General features: G+C 41.6%; 2 protein-coding genes across 2 annotated transcripts in view; both read left to right on the forward strand.

The window, feature by feature from the left end:
• Snx21 (Sorting nexin 21) overlaps nt 1-10,405 on the forward strand; it is a 31,203-nt gene extending 20,798 nt beyond the window's left edge. The window contains exon 4 of the mRNA XM_050194939.3: nt 9,017-10,405. Coding sequence (XP_050050896.1) covers nt 9,017-9,339 — 323 coding nt within the window. The 3' untranslated portion in view covers nt 9,340-10,405. The remainder of the gene's footprint in view (nt 1-9,016) is intronic.
• LOC140217412 (uncharacterized) lies at nt 9,355-22,334 on the forward strand. The gene is made up of 4 exons (XM_072288005.1): nt 9,355-9,447; nt 10,028-10,170; nt 13,493-13,612; nt 21,840-22,334. Exons 1-4 carry the CDS (start codon nt 9,413-9,415, stop codon nt 21,842-21,844), a joined length of 303 nt encoding a protein of 100 aa, XP_072144106.1. The 5' UTR covers nt 9,355-9,412; the 3' UTR covers nt 21,845-22,334.
• Nucleotides 22,335-22,764: the final 430 nt, after the last annotated feature.

Below are 22,764 nucleotides of genomic sequence, written 5' to 3' on the forward strand. Positions count from 1 at the left end.
CCATTCGCTTTTGTGTCGACTACAGACGCCTAAACAAGATAATGAGAAAAGACGTTTATCCACTGCCTCGAATCGATGACGCTCTCGATTGTTTACAAGGCGCAGAATACTTCAGTTCCTTGGATCTGCGCTCCCGGTACTGGCAAGTTCCAATGGCCGAGCCTGACCGTCCGAAAACCGCATTCGTTACACCCGATGGCCTCTACGAGTTTAACGTCATGCCCTTCGGGTTATGCAACGCGCCTGCTACTTTTGAGCGTATGATCGACACCATCCTTCGCGGTCACAAATGGAAGACCTGTTTATGTTACCTAGACGACATCGTCGTTTTCTCAACCGATTTTCCGACACACCTCGCTCGCCTGAATGACATTCTGACCTGTCTCGCATCTGCCGGCCTACAGCTTAACCTCAAGAAGTGCCGTTTTGCTGCAAGAAAACTAACCATATTGGGTCACGTTATCTCAAAAGACTGCGTCCTCCCGGACCCAGACAAGCTCCGCGCCGTTGCTGACTTTCCAACGCCCACGTCTATCAAAACCCTCAGAAGTTTTATTGGATTATGTTCCTATTTTCGTCGCTTCGTACGCAATTTCGCATCCATCATGTCACCTTTGACAAGTTTACTTTCCGCCAGTAACGGCATAGCAGCGTGGTCACCTGAATGTGATGCAGCGTTTCGGCAGTTACGCCACTTGTTGACCTCACCACCGATTCTTCGTCACTACGACCCTGATGCTCCCACGGAAGTCCATACTGACGCCAGCGGAGTTGGCCTTGGCGCTGTCTTAGCGCAACGGAAAGCTGGCTATGATGAATACGTTGTCACTTATGCGAGCCGTACTCTAAAGAAAGCAGAATTAAATTACTCCGTCACAGAAAAGGAGTGCCTAGCGATCATCTGGGCACTAAGCAAGTTTCACCCATACCTTTACGGCCGTTTTTTCGTAGTTGTTACTGACCACCATGCCCTTTGTTGGCTTTCTTCCTTGAAAGACCCGACTGGACGCTTGGGACGTTGGGCGCTTCGCTTGCAAGAGTACGACATCCGCGTCATGTACCGCTCCGGTCGCAAGCACTCCGACGCTGATGCGCTCTCTCGCTCTCCACTGACGCCTGATTTGGCGTCTTTGTCAGCTTCCTCGTCCAACCTGTCACCGTTCACCATCACTGACATGCTCACAGAGCAGCGCAAGGACCCAACCCTTGCAAAGTTACTTGACTACCTTGCCGCTCCGTCTGACGTCCCTTCAACACGAGCACTGCGTCGCCAAGCAACCCACTTTTCCGTGCGGGACAACATTCTATATCGTCGCAACTACATGCCCGACGGACGCAAATGGCTCCTCGCTATACCTCGTCATATGCGCTCTGACGTCTGCACGTCTTTTCACTCTGATCCCCTAAGCGCCCATGCCGGCGTCCTCAAAACTTACCCAAGGTTGCGTCAGCGTTATTATTGGAGAGGCATGTACAACTTGGTGCAAAAGTTCATTCAGTCTTTCACTACATGCCAACAAGGCAAGACACCTACCCAGCGTTTCACAGGACCGTTGCAGCCGCTACCATGCCCGTTTCGTCCGTTCGACCGCGTCGGCATCGACCTCTATGGCCCGTTTCCATGCAGCGGGCGTGGAAATCGGTGGATTATTGTCGGCGTAGATCACCTTACTCGCTACGCTGAGACTGCAGCTCTGCCAGCAGCGACCGCCCGTGACGTTGGTTTTTTCATTCTTCGCAATTTTGTTCTTCGCCACGGTGCTCCCCGAGAATTACTGAGTGATAGGGGCCGTGTCTTCCTGTCGGAGGGTATCCAAGCCCTTCTCGCTGAGTGCAGGATAATTCATCGCAAATCGACCGCGTACCATCCCCAGACCAACGGTCTGACCGAGCGCTTCAATCGCACACTTGGCGACATGTTGCGGATGTATGTTTCATCCGACCACTCCAACTGGGACACCGTACTTCCCTTTGTTACGTTCGCGTACAACACCGCGACGCAAGCGACCACCGGCTTTTCCCCCTTTTTCCTTGTGTATGGCCGTGAGCCATCATGCCCTTTGGACACCATACTGCCGTACCAACCTGACGCTACAGAGTATACTCCGCTTTCCGAAGTCGCCAAATATGCTGAAGATTGCCGTCAGCTGGCACGTACCCTGACTAGTGAAACTCAAGAATGTCAAAAGACAAGACATGACCGTGATCATCAACCACCGCACAACTTTGCTCCTGGTTCGTTTGTGTGGCTTTGGATACCAGCCCACATTCCTGGCCTTTCTTCCAAACTCCTGGCCCGTTATCACGGTCCGTACCGTATCGTCAAGGCCACTTCACCGGTAAACTACATCGTCGAGCCGCTCACCGTGTCACCAGACCTGCGTCGTCGTGGGCGCGAGACAGTACATGTCAACCGCCTGAAACCGTATTACGACCCGCTCATCTTTTCCGCGCCCTGAGTCGCCAGGATGGCTACGCTTCGCTCCCGGGGCATTGTAATGAAACAGACCGCGCCCCTGCGTATGTGCCGTCTGAAGAGGAAGACGAAGGGCCGTGCCGTAATCGCGAGCGAGCCCCGTGCTACGGACAGCCCTTGCAGTGCCTTGGTTGATCTAGCGTTCCACACCGTTGTGAACGACAATAAACCTCATCGCACTAGCAATATTTCGTCTCGAGACATTTTAGTTGTACCAACAGTATACATGCATATATGCTGTACAGTAAGAGATTGAGAAAAATACCTAGCAAAATTTATGGCTATCAATTTGTTGTCCCAAAAATACATTTAATCGCAAGAAGGAATGCATCAGAAATAAACGCTTGAGCAGTCGCTGTGTGAAGAGGCACAGTGCGTAGCCATACCGAAATCATGACTGCGCATACCCAGTGAACAAGAATACGCAAACTGCAATTTAAAGAGGAAATGCAACCGAAGACAAAAAAAAAAAAAAAAAACTTTTTAGTATCTCTGAATTGCGGCTGGGCAGAGCTATTAAGGTACCGCAAACACGATAGTGGCACCCATAAAAACAATAGCATCCCCTCCACACACTCCTTGGAAGTAGCAGACACGCGTGCAAGCGAATGCTTAAAGGTAAACAAGTTGAGTTGAGTGCCCCGGTGAGCAGAAACACAATTTCAAATTACTTTGGGCTACTCTATAGAGATGGCAGCGCCTCTCAAGAACCAGTGATGTCAAATACTCTCGAAATATCAAACATAATATCGGTGCAGTACATGTACAGCAAAAACATTTAAAGGGTTAAAAGTTATGTGGCCGAGTCGACCAAAGTGCGAATTTTGTCATTTGACTGAGCAGGTGCTAGGAGCACTGGAGGCTATTTTCCACGATCCCTCCAGTCGAAATTTGTTTTTCAGACTCTCCAATCTGCCAGAAAGTGTCGTTTCGTATGGTGCATGCTGTTGCTGGTGGAAGAATTCCAACGAAAATGTTTAATATGCCGAAAAACTGTTGATCAAATTTATTGGTTTCTTTGGGCCCAGGAAGGGGAAAGAGTTGGTGCCACAGTAACAGTGAAACTCAACCCCTTAACCATAGTGGATGACAGAAAACTCAAAACGGCCATGTGGGCCTTTCATGCAAGGGTTTCACTGGCTACATGTGGACTATGCACCCCTGCCAACTCTCAAATTTTATCTAAGGTTTTTAAATTTTGGCTTGTTCTACAATTTTACAAATGCTATGATGAGTTTTATGACAAATAATTTGTTCGCGAAAATGTTTTGCTTGTCGAGTTTCCAGCCCTACTGTTGGAAGTCTTCCGATTGGGAAAAGACGTCGGAGGGGTATTTGCTCTAAGCAAACTTATTTAAAGGCATTCCTGAAGCAGGCTAAATTGGAAACAGCAGTCACTGAAACAGTCACTAGGACGTAAAAATATTGTGTTCCTTGTCAATGTTTGCTGTTCTAAGTTTGCTGCTGCTTCTATGTTGTCTACAAGCAGTGTCACACAGTCACTTTCAGTAGTGGTCAAGCCCGATCCGGATTGAAATTCTCAACTGCAATTGATTCCCTCCTGTAGCTTGTGCAAAAAAGTCGGTTGCGACTGAGAAATTAAATCCCGATTGGGCTCTATTGCATTTGAAAGCATCCCGTGTGGCATCTGTGTAAAGGTTAATAATTATTAATAAATTGCTTATTTATCCTACAAAAGGCTGTGTGCTCAAGGCAAATGTGAAAAAGAAATGCATGCTATTCCCCTTTTCCACTTAGTCTGTGGGATTTCTAAGAATTTTAAAGCTTGCAGGATTGCAGCTATGCCTATGGGTAGTGTTTGAGTTTCCTAACCAGTAACAGCATTTTTGGTGGTGTTGTCCGAAGGGACAGTCATAGTTGTCGGTTTCTTGTCTAATTTATTAAAGGTACCCTGAAATGGTTTTGGCAATTCTGTACAAAAGTAATAAGTCAGTAAAGTAGGTCCTTCTGATCATTAAGAAACAGATTTAAGTGCTCCACATAAAGTGTGTAATTTATAACAAAGTGTTAAATATGTGCATTGCTACCGATTGCTGTGGCGCTGCTCCCCTGAGTTTTCAGCCTCCCCTTCCTATGCTACGTAGTGTGGGTGAGTGATGCTACTCGGGCAAACGATCTGATTGGCTACCCACACAATGTCACTGGGAATGCTAGAAACATGTCTCTTCATGAAGCTTATTTTTAATAGCATACGTATGCATAGAAATTTGCATGCTCTTGAAAATAAATATACAGATGCAATAAATGTACATGTTTCTTCAAACCAGTGGCCTAATTCCATCGTGAAGATCATCTGCTAAAGTCGTGGTGACGGCAGCTGATGGTGCGCAGAGGGGTTCTCATTGAACATAGGTGCAGCGATTTTGTCTTTGGTGTCAGGAACATGAATGGTACCAGCACTGTATTATGCTTGTACCACACTGAAGGTGTGTGCAGGGAGTAGCATCAAGCAGCAAGTAGCCATGACAAGAAATGTTTACTGCAGTATAACATATAGAATAATTTTGTTCCAGGAAAAAGAGTAACCTCTTCTAGCCTGTTGTCATGATTTCGTGACATACCAAATATGACCTCATAAATCCTAATGGGACACTTAAACGAGAGAAGTTCTGATTTTGATGTCGTGTGGTGATACAGCAAAAAAACATGTCACCGTGTTGCCATCTCTGACTTAAACATTGTGTGTATGGTGCTTCCAAGGGTGAACACTCCCAAGAAACTTGTGCGGTTGCATCCGTTCAGGTGCATAAATTGAAGTTGCCACTTCTACAATACCGACTGTTTTACTGACTGCCATAAGATGTGAAATGGTTCACTTACGAAGTTTTGGTTTGTTCAATGGGAAAACATGCAAATATAAAGGCATTGTTTTGGGCTGGATTCCCATTTCACTTCTTTTTAAGCGAGTTGACAAATCTCACTAGAGGTAGCAATTGGTGTGAGAGTAATTTTGGGTGTTTTTATCTCGCATACAATCATTTATATATGTAACTGTAATGTTCTTTGTTTTCCCAACAAAAATAATTCTGGCTGTGTCACAAAATTATTTTCATTCAATGTAATCTTGTTAAGGAAATGCTTGCTCAAATTTTGCTGCAATACTCTTCTAAGGTTGTTGGGTAAAGTTTACATGCCACACTGTAGCCTATCTTATCTGCGATTTGTTTTTTGAAAACTGTACTGTTCAAGATCCGCTGCCCCAAATATCATGCATGCTGCACATAACTTGGCTTAGTTAAAATCAGAGATAAAGAAATCCTGTGTGAAAAAATTTCCGACTGTTTCGATATTTTGGTGAGATGAAATTTGTAAAGTTGGTCCAGTGAGATCGTGGGATGCTGAAGGTAGTACTGAATAGGCATTCTATGAAATGCAAGCGATGTGGTGCAGGGCTTTCTCTTGTAGGAGGTTGTTGTAACATTTTTAGTATGATTAGCATACTCTGCAAACTTCACCCAGTTTTTGGTATGTCTGTCCATTTGCCTGCGTCGACCTCTTTTCTGCCAACTTTGGTCACTAGGTAGACCCTTGTCTAATGGGTAGAGCATCGGGCAGATTTGCTGAAGGAACTGTGTTCGAAACCAACTGTTGGACCAACTTTGGTCACTGAGTATGTGCTGCCCTTCAATGAAGCTCTTTCACGCCAACTGGTTCACTGGGTACATGCTATTGGGTATGTGTCGCCCTTCAGTGAACCTCTGTGACACGAGTTTGGGCCCTGGGTATCTGCCTCATTTCAATAGACCTCTGATGCTGACTTGGGTCACTGGATATGCGCCACTCTTCAAAGAAAAAAAAAAATGTTACAAGCGATTAGATACAAGCATGCATACATACAAACAAACATAGTAGATAGATAACCCCCGGAAAGTGTGAGAAGTACCCTAAGAATGCTAATGTGTTAAAATCTTAAAATTTCTCTGGTGCAGGGTGAAATCGAATCCACGTCGTATATATTCGGGCAAGCTTGTCTAAATATATATTCACATATGCACCATGCATGGACTTCGCAGCGGAGTTGCTAGATGGTGCAGCGTGTTCACAGGGATGCGTGAGAGCAGAGCCTGACGGCCTCGTACATGATGTGATTCAGTGCTAATTGCATAAATGTGTGCATTAATTGAGAGATGGGTTCTGCTAGAATTTTAATGCGTTTAGCATTCTTGGGGTACTTCACACACATTCCGGGGGCTATCTGTCTCTCCCTCTAACCATTTTCACATAAACCAAGGATGTCAGGTAGCCCATGGCCGAATGGGTATGGCATCGGGCTGCTGTGCTCAGGGAACAGGGTTCGAAACCAAGTGTCTGACCAACTTGGGCCACTGGGTATGAGGCACTGTGTACCTATGTGCCATTCTTCAACGAACCTTTTTGATGCCGACATAAATCACTGGCGTTGCGGCAGACTAGGTATGGGCCACTGACCCAAGATACCAACTTGGGTCGGTGACTGTGTGCCAGTAGATGTGTTCCGCTCTTCACTGACCATCTTTGATGCTAACTTAAATACCTAGGTAATTGCCACTGGGAATGTGCCACTCTGTAATGAAAAAAAAAACAAAAAAAAACAGACACTTTCCTGATCGGGGCTACTGGGTGCTGCTGCTGTCTTGCCAAATTACTTGCACATAAAAAAAAAATCGAATTACAGGTGTGATGCTGGTATCGAACCTTGCTCCCCCAGCACAGCAGCCTAATGCTGTGACCATTTGGCCACTATCGCAGACATACTTACATTGTGCTAAGGCCAACTAGCTCAACTAGAGATTATCACCACGTGTGTCGCATTGCATAGCACGAGTGCGTGAGAGCAGATGCATGCCCACCATCTCCCTTAACACTAAAGATGCAGGAATGGAATGGCCAAATTTATAGCATTTGGTTAACCGCCTTGGAAAAGCTTCGCTTCTCATAGATTTTAAGGTTTGCATTGGAATTGCATAATTTTTTTTACTTTTTGGAAGTTCTATCATTCTAGACCTAATAAAAAATGGTGAAATCATGAACTGATGTTTTTGTATTGGTGTTGAGAAAAATGCATTTGTGTTAAACAACTTGGGTTGCTAAAAAAGAAAAAGCTGCTTGATTAGCATGGTACAACTGGAAGAAAAGGCTGATGTCATATGTATATAAATGCCGATTTGATCTTGTTTGTTTGGGTAAACTGTGTATTGAAATTCAAGAGAAACAAGGGAGCCAGTAGTCGCCATAATAAGCAAGTTTACATGGTGCTGCGATTATAAAAGACAATAAATGCAGTGTGCAGCTGAGGAATCGCTTGCAGATTTTTTGCAAATAGTTATACCTTAAACATGATTTGAATAAAGAGAAAAGTTTGGTAATTGTCCTGCACTTGTTCATTACTGGACCTTTATTGTTGAATAAGTTGTGCTTTTTTGCCTTTAGAAACATAATACTGGTGCCACAAAAGCCATGAGTAGATGATTTTGATACAGCAAGAAATGCAGGAGAGTGACACTGAATTTAGCAGTGTCAGATATTTTTCACAAGACATATTGCACCATTATTGCTGGTGCACTGTAACAATTACTTAAGGGAAACATCTACCACTCATTCATGTTATTCTGGAGACTGTATGCAATCCTGGTATGAGTGAGGTTCTTCACTGGGGATTATTGTACTATGTATGCCTGGAATGCACAAGACATGTTCATGGCATTAAAAGTGATAATCCATGAAGAGTTATTCTCTAGTAAGAAAAACTTCAATCTGTCTTTCTTTTTTTAGTTTTAGTCTATGTATCGTGAAATGTTTTCTCTTCATCAGGGCTCAGTGAGTGCATGTTCAAAATTCCGGCAGAAACCATCTTACGATGAATGTCAACTTTAATGTAATTAGCAGTGAAGCAATGTAGTAACACACCGTATTGCCGTTGCTGAAATGCGTCATGTAGGAGGCATGCATGTAACTGTGCTCCTTTCTTGCGCATTCCTTTGGACATGCTGCACGATCTAGTGGTGCCGCCGCGAAGTTTGCATGTGGCGCATGCATCAATATATATTTAGACAAGATTGTCTGAATACATATGACGCTGTTTATATTCTGCCCAGCACTGGAGGAATTTCGAAGAATATTTTTTTTTTCATTAAAGAGCGGCACATACCCAGTGATTCAAGTTGGTGTTGAAGAGGTTCATCGAAATGCGCAACACACCCAGTGGCATATACCCAGTGACCCAAATTCACATCAAAGAGGTTCATTGTAGAGCGAGACATAGCCGATGTCACATGCTCAGTGACCCAAGTTGGTTCAACAGTTGGTTTTGAACACAGTTCCCTCAGTACAGCAGCTCGATGCTCTACCCATTAGGCCATGAAATACCCATTGACACATGTTGGCGTGAAGATAGTTAGGGTACAGGAGCTAACAAAATGGAAAGTGCATGAAGTATAATGAGAATGCTAAGTGCATCAGAAATGTTTTTGAGGAAGTTTTAGAGCTACACTGTTGTAGACTGGTGACATGGGTCATTGCTGGATGACCTCTTTTTTGCAGGAGATGGCGACCCAGACACGTTCACCACTTTGGCGGTGCTCACAGCTTGCCTGAATGCAGTGGACAATGTGGCTGAGGCACAGAAGTATGCCGAGCTGGCCCTGTCCAAGTGGCTGCCTGGCAGCACTGTGTCAAATCCCAGCGACCTAGAGGTGCCATTACTTGTGCTGGCAATTCGACTTTGGTGGGCGGTGGGAAAGGAGAAGCGTGAGCTGGAGGAGCGACTGCGCCAGGTGAAGGACACGGGAGTCAATGTGGATGCTCTGCCGACACTGCTTGAGCTGGTACTCAAGAAGGATAGTGCTACCTTGTATTCATCCTAACGTGATAGACTACCAGCACTTGCTCCTCGCAGGCTGTGTTGCCCACCACTCTGTGCGGCTGCAGGCCTTTGGGATGTTGCAGCTCTTCTTTTTTCGTCTGTGGATGAGGTCAGTAATTCATTTTCCGTGCGCAAAAGGTTTTGATGACAGTAGCTACAGTCTTTGTAGGCTAAGTAGATGCAACTGGACATCACTTACTTCATGTGACTTTTGTGACCTGGAATCTTGAAGCCTGCGACAATGGGAGGCTTTGGAACTTTTAACAGCCTTTAATTTTGCGGGAGTTTCAAGAAGCATCTGCAGTTACATCTTGTGTGAAAGTTAAAATGTGAAGTGTGAATTCAACAAGGATTTGTGAAGTTTGAATTATTGCTTCAATTTTCTCTCATTGAATCTTTCAGCTACATTTTTAGTCATTGCCTTGAAGGGGTTCTGCTGTACCTCTCAGTGGTACAGCTTTCCTTGCTTTTTTCTGCTCTCCTATTTTGTCATGGCATAATCGTGCCTGATGCAGCACATTACATGCCCGTTATACTTGGCCAGTTGTGCACAACTGTGCGACACCTTTTGTTTCATTCTGATTTGTCTGCATGTGAATGTTTTTTGCTCAACCATTCAAAGAAACCTTCGAGTGCTGGTGCCGTGGTGGTTGACTAAATCATGGATAAGGTGAATCGGGGTGTTTCAGAGCACTGTTAGGAGCACTAAATGCCATTGCATTTGCAAGAAGAATATGGCGCACTAAACAAGGCTTGGGTTGGAAAATTGGGATAGAGCAAATATCTGTGTCTCAGATGCACCTGTGTCCAGCTGACCTTCCATATGTGGCAGGTAAGTGCACTTTTAGTAGGCACTTAAATGCACGTCACAGGCTTTTCCTTATTGACAATCCTGAAATTGATTGTGCTATTGTTTTCAGATGGCCATTTGAATGTGAAATTTAAGGTGTCTTCAATGTTTTTAATTTCGAGGCTTACATGAAGTGCAAGTTCAGGCAGTATGCTTTATATTGGTATGCAATGCATATGTTGAGATGCAAATATTAAAAAATGCTTTTCCTGTTGGAGCAAGGTTATTCATTCAGTTATGAACATTGTTTCGTGCTGCAGTGAAGAAGCTGCAATGCTGTGCACATTACTTTCTGCTTCTCAAGCTGCACGTTTGCCAGATACATTTGTTATATAGTCTTGTGGTTGGCACATGCATGCACGGAAAAAAAGAAAGCACAGAAAGATGTCTCGCTAGTATGGTTGTTCACATGCGATGACACAGTGAAATAAATTAGAATTGTGTTGAAGGTAGTTGCAAAGTTTTGCAATATGTGTCTGTGGGGCACAACTTCACTGCTGAAGGCAAAATGTAGCTTTAGTTTGCTGAATGTTTAATTTTGCAGGCTCTCTTTAGAAGCATTCACTGTTAATCAGTATGAAGTAAATAATTCTTTTCTAGTGGGGTATGTGTCAGCAGTAAGATAAGGTTAATATTGTATGTCTACTTTAGGCACTTATATCATCCTCCTTAAATATATGTTTGGCCAAGTCGTGAGGTACAGACCCATTGTATATCTGGATGTGTAAGTTCACTGTGTTTGACAGAGTGTCTGAACTGCCTGATTTATAGCCTACCCTTTATACAGCTCGGGTCATTAATGCCAATGAATGAATTCTGCATTCTTTTTCTGAAGAGCAATTCCAATCATTCTATTTTTGCACATTTTATATTTATCTTATTTATATTATGTAGTTATATATAGGAATCATTCATAGCTTGGGCTTTCATAAAATGAAACCACTGGCACAGTGAACTATGTGTTTAATAAATGATGACCATAATGGGCAATGCAGTGATCACAAGTCACCAGCAACCTGCTTTCTTTCCTTGAGTTATGGTTAGCCTTCAGCACTTTTGGTTCAAACCTAAAAAAAAAAAAAAAAAAAAAAAAAAAAAAAAAAAAAAAATACTAATATCCATTTAGTGCAAATATGTACCAAATACCAAGTCCATTTTTAAACAAAAGAAAAAGAAAATTTTAGGTGAATAAAGTGTAAAGTGCAAACATGCTGGCATTTATGCATGAGAGTTGCCATTCAGCTTCTTCATATGGTAGGAATGCAGATCTAATGTAGAGTTGACATGTGTAATTTAGAAATATAGGTGAAAGAATTAGAACTTTTTTTCAAACTTAGTGATACCTCGTAAATGTAACAGTTCACTGCATTTTGTACATATATATTGTGGAAATTGGGTACACTTCTTTCCTTGTTTAGCTCTCCCTCTTTGCCATTGCATGTCACTGCATTTTTGGGTGAACTCTTAGTTGCATAGGCATTGCATTGTCAGTGCATGTGATGGTTGCAGCTGCCTCATAACTGCTGTGCAGCTGTTGGTGCATTGTTGACTTTTGAGCTATTGTTTACTAGTGAGAAGGAGCAAATGGGGCCCATAATGTATTAGGTATGCTAATTGGAAAAACAATGTTGATCACTTAGCAGCATGTTTTAATGGTGGGTTCTAATAGATTGTATGTGAAAGCTGTGTAAGATTGGCCCTCATACATAATGCACATTTACAAAAATTTGATTTTCAGGCATGCTAAGCACATTTCACTGTTTCCACATGCTAGCTAAAAATAACTAAACATATATGTAGCAAAACTTGTAGGCTTCCATGTGAATAAAATAGTGAGTGAAAAAGAAGAATGGTCGATAAAAATGAAAGGGCAGGCTCAAATTTTTAAAGATAAAAAACCATGAGCTGAACCTTGATGATAAAAGGACACTAGAGGCAAATGTGAAGCTTAGATAGAGTGATAAGATGGGGCTTAAAACCTCCAACATTTGTTAAGTACATGTTAAGCAAATCATGGTTGAAGATTGGTCATGGTTGAATCATGGTCTTTTCCTCAGTTTAAATCTCCTCAGCAAATGTGGACCTTGCTCATGTTTCTGTGTTGAAACTGTTTCTGTGTTGAAACTACATTGTGTTTGCAATGTGGGAGGTCAAATTCTGTTAAACGCTACACTTTTGGTGACTAAGAGGGCTGCACAGAGGGGGCACCAAATACTGCTTCCTGGTGTTAACAGCACAAAATGTAGACGGGGACAGAGACACGAGACGAGAAGATGACACCACAAGTATAGACTTTCAACATTTATTTGAAAGAAACACGGCTTCTTATACATTTGGCCACAGGAATCACACATGTTACAGACACGTCATTGTACATCACGTGATGCACACACTTCTGTGCACTCAAGAAAATGATTGCAAGTGCAAAAGCTGAAATTTCTTTTGTTAGCAACAAGGACGGCGTGCTAACACATTGGTCACGAAGTCTGGCAATGTCGTCTGCCTCAATAATCTCCCGAGCCAGCTGGTCGTGTTTTTCCAGCACAGTGTCTGCTGTTAATACCAGGATGGAAAACCAACAAGCTGTTCTAGCAAATACTGCTGTCAAGGCAGTGAAAAGAGTTAGCATGGATTAGCTGTTATGTGGAAAAATTCAACAAAATTGGACAAACTGCATTTTCTTTGATGACCAATTGCAGTGTAATTTCCTTTATGTTATCTGTCATTGACCACTCATGACACATTGTTGTCAGAATGATATACATAACTGGGAGCTGGTTGCGCATTTTAGTGCTAGCAGTCAGGAACAAATGGGAGACGTAGACAACACTATGTGCTTACTTCAACCATTTTGAAATTAGTGCATTGTGGTGTCTGCCTCCCTTTTGCATTGAATGTCCCTTTAAGAGCCTGAAACATCAGGCATTTTTGATTGCTGTTTATATTGCTGATGAGTTGTTTTGTCGTATTTTCTTGTTTGGTGTTTTGTAGCTCTTGTGAGCATTAGCCAATTTCTGCCCCATATTTTTGCAGAAGGAAAATCTTTCGATGACATCAATAGTTGATCATTCTCATTTTATTTTATTTGCTTTGTATGATTTAAGAGGACTGTAAGCTTCAAAAACCTTTTTAACAGCTATGTTTGGTACATGGCTGCAAAAATCATGTCAGACTTCGAATTAATTAAAATTGGCAGACATTTCGGGCATAGGAATCGGTAGATTTGTTAAGAACCTTAAGTAGCTCCTTGCTATGTTAGGTGCTTTGCTCCTTCTATAGAAGCTGCATGTCTCTCGTATTCCAGAGCAGAACTGTAGCACCACTGCCCTGGTGAAGCTGTGTGCTGGTGCAGGGTGCTGTGGGACACATTGCAATGTTAATGCTGCAGGAGGCAGGTTACATTGCTACAGCAGTGATGTATCTAGTAAGTTACTAATATGCTGTGATGCTCTTTCCTCTTCTTTTTTTTCTTTTTTCTTTTTTGCTTGCCTTGTCCAGCCGTGGCAAGGCTTGAGCATAGGACTTGCCGTGCTCTCTCGCTCAATTTACTTTCTTTGCTGCCCTTTGAGTATTGGTTTTGCTTTGCTTGTCTTTATTTGTTTTGGCTCCTGTCCTTTGTCACCTTGAAGGAGTCAAGACAGCAGCAATCATTAATTTCTTGAAATACCACAGAACATTCGTAGCCGCTGTTAGAAAACGGTCAGGTGAGGGCAGGGAATCAGTAGTGTGGGATCATTGTATGGATAGAGCAGCAATGTGTAGTTAAATTTTGTCCATGATTGCATGGCTGAATTATTGGGTGCATTTACTTACCCCTGAAAAAAAAAAAAAAAAAAGAAAGTGTTTCAAGGTCTCTTGTAAATCTGACTGTAAAAAAGCGAGTTTTGGAAACTTCGTGTAAAGCTGGTTTTAGTGTCCTATTCTAAGCTTGACTGGGAAAGACCTTTTTTTCGTATATATCTGTTGCAGACATTGAAATCTGAAGTAAGGACAGTCTATGCCAAAGCCTTCTGAGAAAATGCTGGCAGTTATGCTTCTGCTTGCCAATCTGTTTAACATAATTTGAAAGAAATTCATTCACGCTGCCACTGAGTAGAAAAAGACATTTAATTTCTGTATGCTTTATATCAGCTTAAGTTGCACTGTTGGAGCATTAAGTTGAGGATGGTCTTAGTAGTCATGAGGTACAATTTTCATTATGGGAAAATGTGACTGTGAAGGATGGCTTGTAAAACTTGGCTCATTATAGTGAGTACATTTAATTTTCAGAATTAGTCCATGGCAATGTGCTTTTTCACTTGCTGTTGTGGCTTAGTGGCTATGCCAAGCATAAGGCTGTGGTTTCAATTTCGGTTCATAATGGTTGCATGTAGGTGCCAGTGGAATTGAAGAATAGTTGTGTGCCAAGCAATCGGTATAGTTGGAAGCAAAAGTCTAGAGAAAACTGCATCAGCAAAAAATTCAAATGTTTTTGAGCACAGCTGTTTAATGTGGCATTGTCCGAGTGTCAAACCGAAACATTTTTTGTTCCTGTTTTCGTTCCAATTCAGTAAAGACAGTTCAGTTTCACTTCAACTTCTGAGTGAAAAAATAATGGTTCAAACCAGTTTGAGCACGTTCATGTTCAAATAGAAAAATAATTACAGGAAAACAGCATAAATTTATTTTGTAAAAAAGCTCGATGCTGCTGCTAAGCTGCACAAAAATATCACATATGTTGTTCTTCAAGCCACATGTAGTTAGTAGCTAAAAATTAAGCAGATCTAATGCCAGTGCTGGAATCTTATGTGAAGTGAAGCTATAGTGAGAAAGATATACATGTAGAGAGAGAGAGAAGGAATTGCAGTCCTCTAGCCAGTGACGCTTCTCTGCAGAGGGAAGGGAAAGAAAAAGAGCTAAGGGTATTTGGAGTGATAATAAAGATAAGCAGTAGGATGCGACTATATACGCATTCTTGTCTGGATGGCTCGTTCAGAGCCTTCGCTCTTAGTCGGCATTAACTGAAAATTCTGAAAAAGCCTTGATACCTTGCTTCATTGTTCTGTCCTGCCAAGGGCCCAGTGAAATCTTTTTGCTAACGAAGAGGCTTTGCGAATATAGCCTCTGGGCTCATATTCACAAAGGCTCTTATGCTTGAACTGTTTGTCAAAAAATTCCAGCCAATCCTGATGCTTGACATATTAGTGTTAGTGAGGACAGCCAGCCAATGGCAAAGAGCACTTATGAATGAAACACTTTGCGAATTCGGCCCCTGGATCCTCTTTGGCACGAACATGGACGGGCGGCCAAAATTTGCTTAAGGAGAGTAAGGACGAGCACGACTGTGACTTTTGCGGCTGCCACTCTTTTCCAAAGGGAAGGCTTGTTGTCATAGCCGACCAGACACATCTACAGATCGCTGTTTGAGGTGCAACATTGTAAAGCGTGCCAACGTCTTCCATCTTGTATAGGAGTCAGCACTGATGCAAGATTATAAAGTCTACTCGCAGCTCTCCATTGCGCAAGTTTTCAGCAATGGAAGAGGTCAAGAGGGGAGCCACAGCGCAGAAAGGGGATACTGGACTGTCGTAGAATTTTTGTGCGAGATGTCTTTGTCCACACAATTTTAACTTGCCCTATGCTAGTTCCCCTTCCCTCTCCCATTTTTCCCCAGATTGTCACCACCAAGAGGGCAGGTCATACCCGTTTATTATAATACATTTGCAACAACCCAAGGTAGCAGCCAAAGAAAGCTTTGTTTTAAAAATCGTGTTGGGGAAGCAGATGTAAAAGCATTATGTCATTTTTATTGCACCTGCTTCAACTTGTGTGATTAAAAGCAACCACCTGGTTAAGAAGTGCTTCTTTATTTCAACGATCATATGTAGGTCTCTGACTAACGGAAAGCTATTTAACAGTCACCAATTTCAAATGCTTACGAGTGTGCATTGCTAACATGTCTGCCTCCCTACGCGATACATTGAAAACTGTACTGATGGTGCTGCTACATTTAAAATCAAGGGGGGGGGGGGACATGGTGTGTATTTAAAAATGAGGTAGCATATTTGAGCTGCAAGTGCAGGCAGTGCATGGATAAAAAGCTCCAGAGAAGGTGGCCAGCCTGAACTGAAAACCATTATTTTTTCTTTTCTGTTTCACTCTGGAGGGAAAAAAATAACATTCAGATTCAGTTCAGTTCGGTACCCTGGTTTCAGTGCATTACATTTGAACAGACGCAAGTAAGCTGTACTACTTATTTTCAGCTAGCATGCCTAGGCTAGAAGAAACAATTTTCTTGTAGCATCTCTGCTTTTAGATTTTTGCTCGCTACTTTAAATGGTAAGGAACTGCAGGTAGTTGAGATGCATCTGGAACCCACCAGTATGGTATCTCACGTAGCCTGTGAGTTCACACCCAATCAATCAGTCAGTCAGTGTGCTTTCTAAAAGTTCAAATGAATCCTACAAGTGTAGGCTACCACATATGAACATATACTTAGTTGCTGGGTAACATATTCCTTGCAATTCTTTGTTTTTAGGCAGTTGTATGTTTTTGTCAAGAAATATTAGTGCAGCAGCTATTATGATTCTAGCTTATCTGTTGGCCTGTTGACAGAACAATGAAGAACACTGCAGAAATAATTATTGAAAAAGACTATACGCTTTCTGGGTTCTGCTGATATTCACTGTAATTAACACAACCTGAAATGTAAAAATGTGTGCAATGCCCATGGTTTTCACACTAGAAATATGTCTTCTGTTGATGAAGTTAGCCATTTTGGCACCTATGCTGTGCAGAGAAGCAATCCTCCATAAAGCAGAATGCAGTAGTGTCCTAGTCACAAATTTTTTTGACTGCATTGTAATTTATTCATTGCATGGGGTCTATTTTATTTTGTCATGGGTTTCTTTAGGCATGTGACAGCTGATAACTGTGCTGGAAAATGTGCATAGCTTGTCTTCATATTGATCTGCTGGTTAGCACTTCTCGGTGAAAGGAACCTGGTATAGTTGGACACTTGAAGCTGACTTTAGAGCTGAAAGATGATTGCTCTGGCATGCATAATGATGGGTAAGATGGTTGACTGCAGTGTCATGTTGGTGCAGTGAAATCATTAGTTAGCCACTACAAAAGGTGGAATTGTGATTCTGGCCAGGTTTTTGGGTTAGTGAAGGCTTCACATGCTTGTGTGCATTGTGCATAATATCTTGCATAATATCTTTAAGCCTGGAAAATTAATGTAATGATTGTGATTTTGCCAGATCTAGTCTCTGCTGTTGCTGCTGCTGGAAAAAACTGTTGGCAAAGCAGATAAAAGAGCATGATCTATGCCATTCATAAGATGAAGTGAATCACTCATTTTAGGATATGTTTGATAGTTCCGCTAGCTGAAGGTTTACTTCAGAATATGCATCAGAGTGCTGGAGGACTGCGGATATATCCTAATGAAAAAGTAGTCCTTAAGCAATGCAGTGGCCACTGATGCTTGTTGAAAAATGCTGAAATCCATGTTTGACAGTATATCCAAAATCTGTCTATGTTGATTGATTTCCTATGAGATGGTATTAACTGCTTGATGTGTGCTCAAAAATTCTGCCTAGTTTCCTGTTTCAATCTGTAAAGTAGAAGCCAGAAGTTAATAGATTTTTAAATGAGTGAGATCTGTTTACTAACTTGCACTCTGTACTGTCCTTCATACCAACTGCTTTTCTCTTAGCAGTAGCAAAGGTGAGATGAAAAATTGGGTCTATTAATGTATTTTATGTTTTGTATTATTTTATACTTCATACTTTGTCCCAAGGAGGCAGTAACAAAGCTTGAAATTGGGATATCTGAAGTTCCATCTTTCTTGCAGCAGCGTGAAAAAACAACTTGGACAAGGGCGAACGCAAAGGAATGGGACTGAAAACATGAAGTTCAAGCCTGTTCACTCCTGTTCCAAATTAAGTTTCAATCCTGTTCCAGGTTGGACGGGTTGCGCTTCACCTGTTCAATCCCATTCCTTTGTGTTTGTCCTTGTTGAGTTGTTCCCTCGTGCTAGCACTAAAAAGGCACCAACACTAAAATACTTCCTAACGACTTGAAATTACAGTAAGGCTACTACTAAACAATGTGAAATGAAAGGATCCCAGTGGTTTAGTGTGTCTATGATATGCTGTAAACCATTTAGATATCTTCATTTTCAGTGGTGTTTTCCTTACCCCTGTTCATTAGTTCACACTTTGATGACCATTTCACCACATATCATAAAATTTACTGCTCTTCTGCTCTTGTACATTGCTGCTTTAAAAAAAAAAAAAAAAACTGTCTTGATTTTGTTGTTATGGCTATGCAATTGCAGAGCTTCGAGTCTATAACATTCAGACAGCCTTGTTGTGTGCTGCAACTTATTGATCATGAACAAACTAATCCAACATTCTATTCTTGTGGGCTTTGTTGGAGTAACGTGAAAGTTTTCATGCATTGTTTCGTGTTGCCATTGCATTCTTTGAGGCACATGATTAGAACACACTCGTAATATCCAGAAATGTGTGCATATAACCATGTGGTCTGCACAATTTGAAAGTTGCACAGTGACAAGGTTTTGTTTGGGGTTGCTTGCACAACGTTTGGAGAACGAGAGTACACAATCCTTCTGCCACTTTTAAAACTGAACACGTCCCATAGGTGGTGGTTGTTACCTCACTGTTGTTTCATTGAGCACTTCGTGCAAATGACCCATCAATGTATATAACTTTTGTAAAAAAGGTTAATGGACTACAGTAGCAACTACAATGTTGTGCACTTGCTGTTAACACTGAAAACAGTGTTTCTTGGGAATACCACTATTTCGCATTTGGATAGGTGCCAGCCATACACTGCTGCTTGTATTTTTAATCATTTGATGCGTAAATACAGCCAATCCTAGACAACCTATTGTTTCCAGCTTTGCAGTTACAGCAGCCATTAGCTACTAAATAGATATTAAGGTATGCTTTTATCTATTGAGATGCACATGTGAACAATCCTTTTATTTATTTATTTTTTTCAATATAATGGATCGGGATTCTTTTCAACTCTGATCTTCGTTTCATGCAAACGGCAATCCAACACTCGGGACCCTGTACATTCCATGTGTTTCTTTTTTGTTGTTGCTGTTTTGTGTATTTCTTATGTCCTTGTCCATATATATTGTGAATGTTTATTTACTTTTGCTGAAATGCAGTAGAAGTCTTCAATGGCATTGTTAATGTTGCATATATATTTACACATCTGTATTTTAACGAACAGCTGTTGTGTAGTGCTGTTATCTGATACTTCAGAATAAGCAATCATAACTTGGCATTTTGACAGTGACACTTAAAAACACATTCTTGTCATTTGCTGTACCAAAAAATTTCTAACCAAAGTCTGATCTCTCATCTGTTATTTACCATAAAAGTGTGTTGAAATTGATCTTTATGTTATTATGAAATAATGTGCAGTAATCACCTGAGCACTATGCAGTGAATGGGACAGGTTAAACGAGTACTGACATGACATTATTGACTGTTCATCTTCTGTGTGAAATGGAGGTCTTAGACCATGAAACCCTAGAAAAAGCACTTCAAAGCCTCAGAGTGCCGTAAATAATTTATTATGGTAGCTTTAGAAGAACTTCTTGCTGGGCTAGTTCGTGCATTGCTTTGAAGAATCAAGTTGCGCATTAAAAAAGAAAGAAGCTTTTTTTACAGGCAGTTTTGTTTCCATTTCCCAAGAACTACTAACAGTGTCATGACATCACGATCACATGGTCACATGGGAGCAGGACATCCAAGATGCTTTGGTGCTTGCTCCAGCTTGCTCTGTCACCTCCTACGCTGCTGCTCATTGTAAGGCCCGATGTAGCAGCATAGCAGACGACAGAGCAAGCCGGAGTGAGTGCCAAATATTGAGGTGTCCTGCTTCCATGTGACCACCTTCTGCATCGTGATGTCAGAACACAGTTAACTTTTGGGAACTGAAACCGAAATTGGCTGTAGAAAAGCTCTTAAATTATATAGGGCCCTATGCATTTTTATAGGGTTTAGAAGTTCAGGACAATTAAAAAAAGCGAACAGTCGAAAGTGTTATGTCAGTGCACCATCAAATACCGTATTTACTTGCATAATGATCGCACTCGCGTAATGATCGTACCCCTGAATTTTGTCGTGAAAATTCAAATTTTTTTTCTTCCCTATGTAATGATCGCACCCAGAACTTGCTGCAGTGATATGTCGTGTGCCAAGTCTAGCTAATGATGATTGTGCTTACCATCTGTCGAATGCTGTCGAATGTTACACGAACGGCTCTTCAAGACATACCAAGCGGTTTGCACGCACCAAACATTCTTAAGCAGATGCCCCATTTCATTCCTTTCATCACTTTCCGCACTTTCACGAAAAAAAAAAAGCTACAACCAAAATTGCTTTGGTTTTATTATTTGTAGGCTTTATAATGGTTGTATAATGGTCATAATAATGTATAATCGACAACAACAACAAAAGGCTCCTTTCTTCTCATCTGCACTCGTGGGCAGGCAACAAATCGCGAGCGGCAATGATAGTAGCCACGTTTACACTCGTATGTTAGAAGTGTACCCTATTCATACGCTGACGCTTGTAACACAGCTAAGATATTTGTCCATCCTTAGCGGAAACGTGCCGTATTAGGATAGTAGTGAAGACAAATGCTGCAGTTTCCGCAGCATGCCCGCCGTGTGTTTCTATGTCACTGGCAGCTAAGCACGCCCATCTCTGTTTCTGTCCCCTCAAAGTGGACATGGCTACGTTATTGTCGCAAACTTGCCGATATTAATGATATTCGTTACTGATATGGAAAAAACTGTTTCAATGCGCGTAATGTACTCGCGAGAAGAAAAAAAAAAAAAAAAACGCGTTAGGCGCGTTTGGCTTGCTCGGCCAGCCGCCATTTTTGTTTTGGTGTCCCGCACTGTTGTAGCGGCAGCCGCCTGTTTGTTGACCTGTTGTCATCCTGCAGCAAATGCGGGATGACAAAAAAAAAAAAAAATCTTTTCGCAGGAAATTTAACCCGCGTAATGATCGCATCCCTGAATTTGCGTCAATTTTTTTGGCTAAAAAGTGATCTCATTATGCGAGTAAATACAGTACCCTTTGGTTGCTACAAGAGCAGTGACACATTGTTTTTTGAGGACTTTAAACAAGTCATCTACAGATTAAAATCAAACGGGACCAGATTACAATAATATTTTATGGTTTGAAATGCACTTGCAGGCATGGGCTAATATGTAGCCTAAAGAACTGGACAACATGTGAATAGGAAGCATGAGGAGCAAAGCCAGAATAAAGGTGTGGTGGGGACTGGGGCTAATATAGCTGCACTGCTTCAGACAGAGGGATTCTATGGGACCTGAAAGATCTATTCTAAACATTTGTTTTATATAACATCATCCATGTTGCTTTCATTCTTGTAGCTGTCTATTCAGTTTTCTAAGAATTTTTTCAGATAGATTTCTGTAAGAGGTGGGACCGAGGACTCTTATCCCTGAAGTTCCCACCTTAATTCATTGCTGTTAAGGGTAGGGAGATGAGTTAAGATGACACACCCAAAAGAAAGGTTTTCCTGAAAGTAGCCATGTATGAGAAGCCATCTTATTTGAAGTTCACTCATCCCTGTTTGTCATCACATTGCAGCATAAAAGCCGGTTCACTTCAATGACATGATGAAAGAAATTTTGGGCTGCAGGAGTCCTACATCCCAGTTGTGAATGTAGGACGGACTACAGAACTTCTTGTGAAAAGGTGTAATCAAAAGCTCCTGCACATGGCATATGGTTTTCAAGCAACAAGCACTAAAAGTTTGTCTAGTTCTTTCTCAACAGTGCATGCATTGAGCACCAATTGTCTGTGGCATATGTGCATTGTCTTTATATGATGATGTGGCACTGTTCAGCCAACATTCAGAAGAAAAAAAAACTTTAGGGTAGACTGAATGCATTGTTCTTGCAATACTGCAGAAAAATAGGAGGAACATGAGCAAGTGATGGAAAGCACTTCAAAATGTGTAATCACAGATCAGTGTTAGCTTGTAATGTGTCTGTGGCAAAGGTGGAAGGTGTCACGAGTTGCATTGTTGTACCTATATTCTTTCACAGATGATTAATAAAGCTCTTTAGACAAGAGAAACAATTTCTTGTATTAAATTTTTCTTGTTATAAGTGGCTTCCCCATATCTAAGTTAGGTCATGGCAAAAAAAAAAGATTGGCTGTTCTGAACTTTGTGCAATAGCTCAAAGGCAAGGAGATTTAGCATGAGGTGTCATGCCTTTGGTAATAAGTGCACTTTATTTTAACTTTTTGTTCTGTTTTGTTCTGTGAAACAGCCTCTTTTCTTTTTTTTGTGTGTGCCACATTTAAGTGTACTACATTTGTGTTCATTTCCTCTGACTTGACGAGGGAGGGGGGAGAGCACAAATGAGCCTCTTGATTCTATATAGTATATCTGTTTTGTGATAGAGAAAAATTTACAGTTTTTAAAGACGCATAAGAGAACCCCTTAAAGTTTTATTCCTAGCTCAAGGTTACTTGATATGAACAGGTTTTCCAGCACTTTTCCTGA

Source organism: Dermacentor andersoni, chromosome 1 (genome assembly GCF_023375885.2).
Source record: "Dermacentor andersoni chromosome 1, qqDerAnde1_hic_scaffold, whole genome shotgun sequence".
NCBI lineage: Eukaryota > Metazoa > Arthropoda > Arachnida > Ixodida > Ixodidae > Dermacentor > Dermacentor andersoni.

Excerpts from the sequence above, each read along its gene's own strand:
- LOC140217412 (XM_072288005.1), top strand. The coding sequence starts at position 9,413 with ATGTTGCAGCTCTTCTTTTTTCGTCTGTGGATGAG. Across the intron at positions 9,448-10,027 it reads TTTTTTCGTCTGTGGATGAG|AGCACTGTTAGGAGCACTAA; the intron begins GTCAGTAATTCA and ends GGGGTGTTTCAG. Across the intron at positions 10,171-13,492 it reads TGACCTTCCATATGTGGCAG|AGCAGAACTGTAGCACCACT; the intron begins GTAAGTGCACTT and ends CTCGTATTCCAG.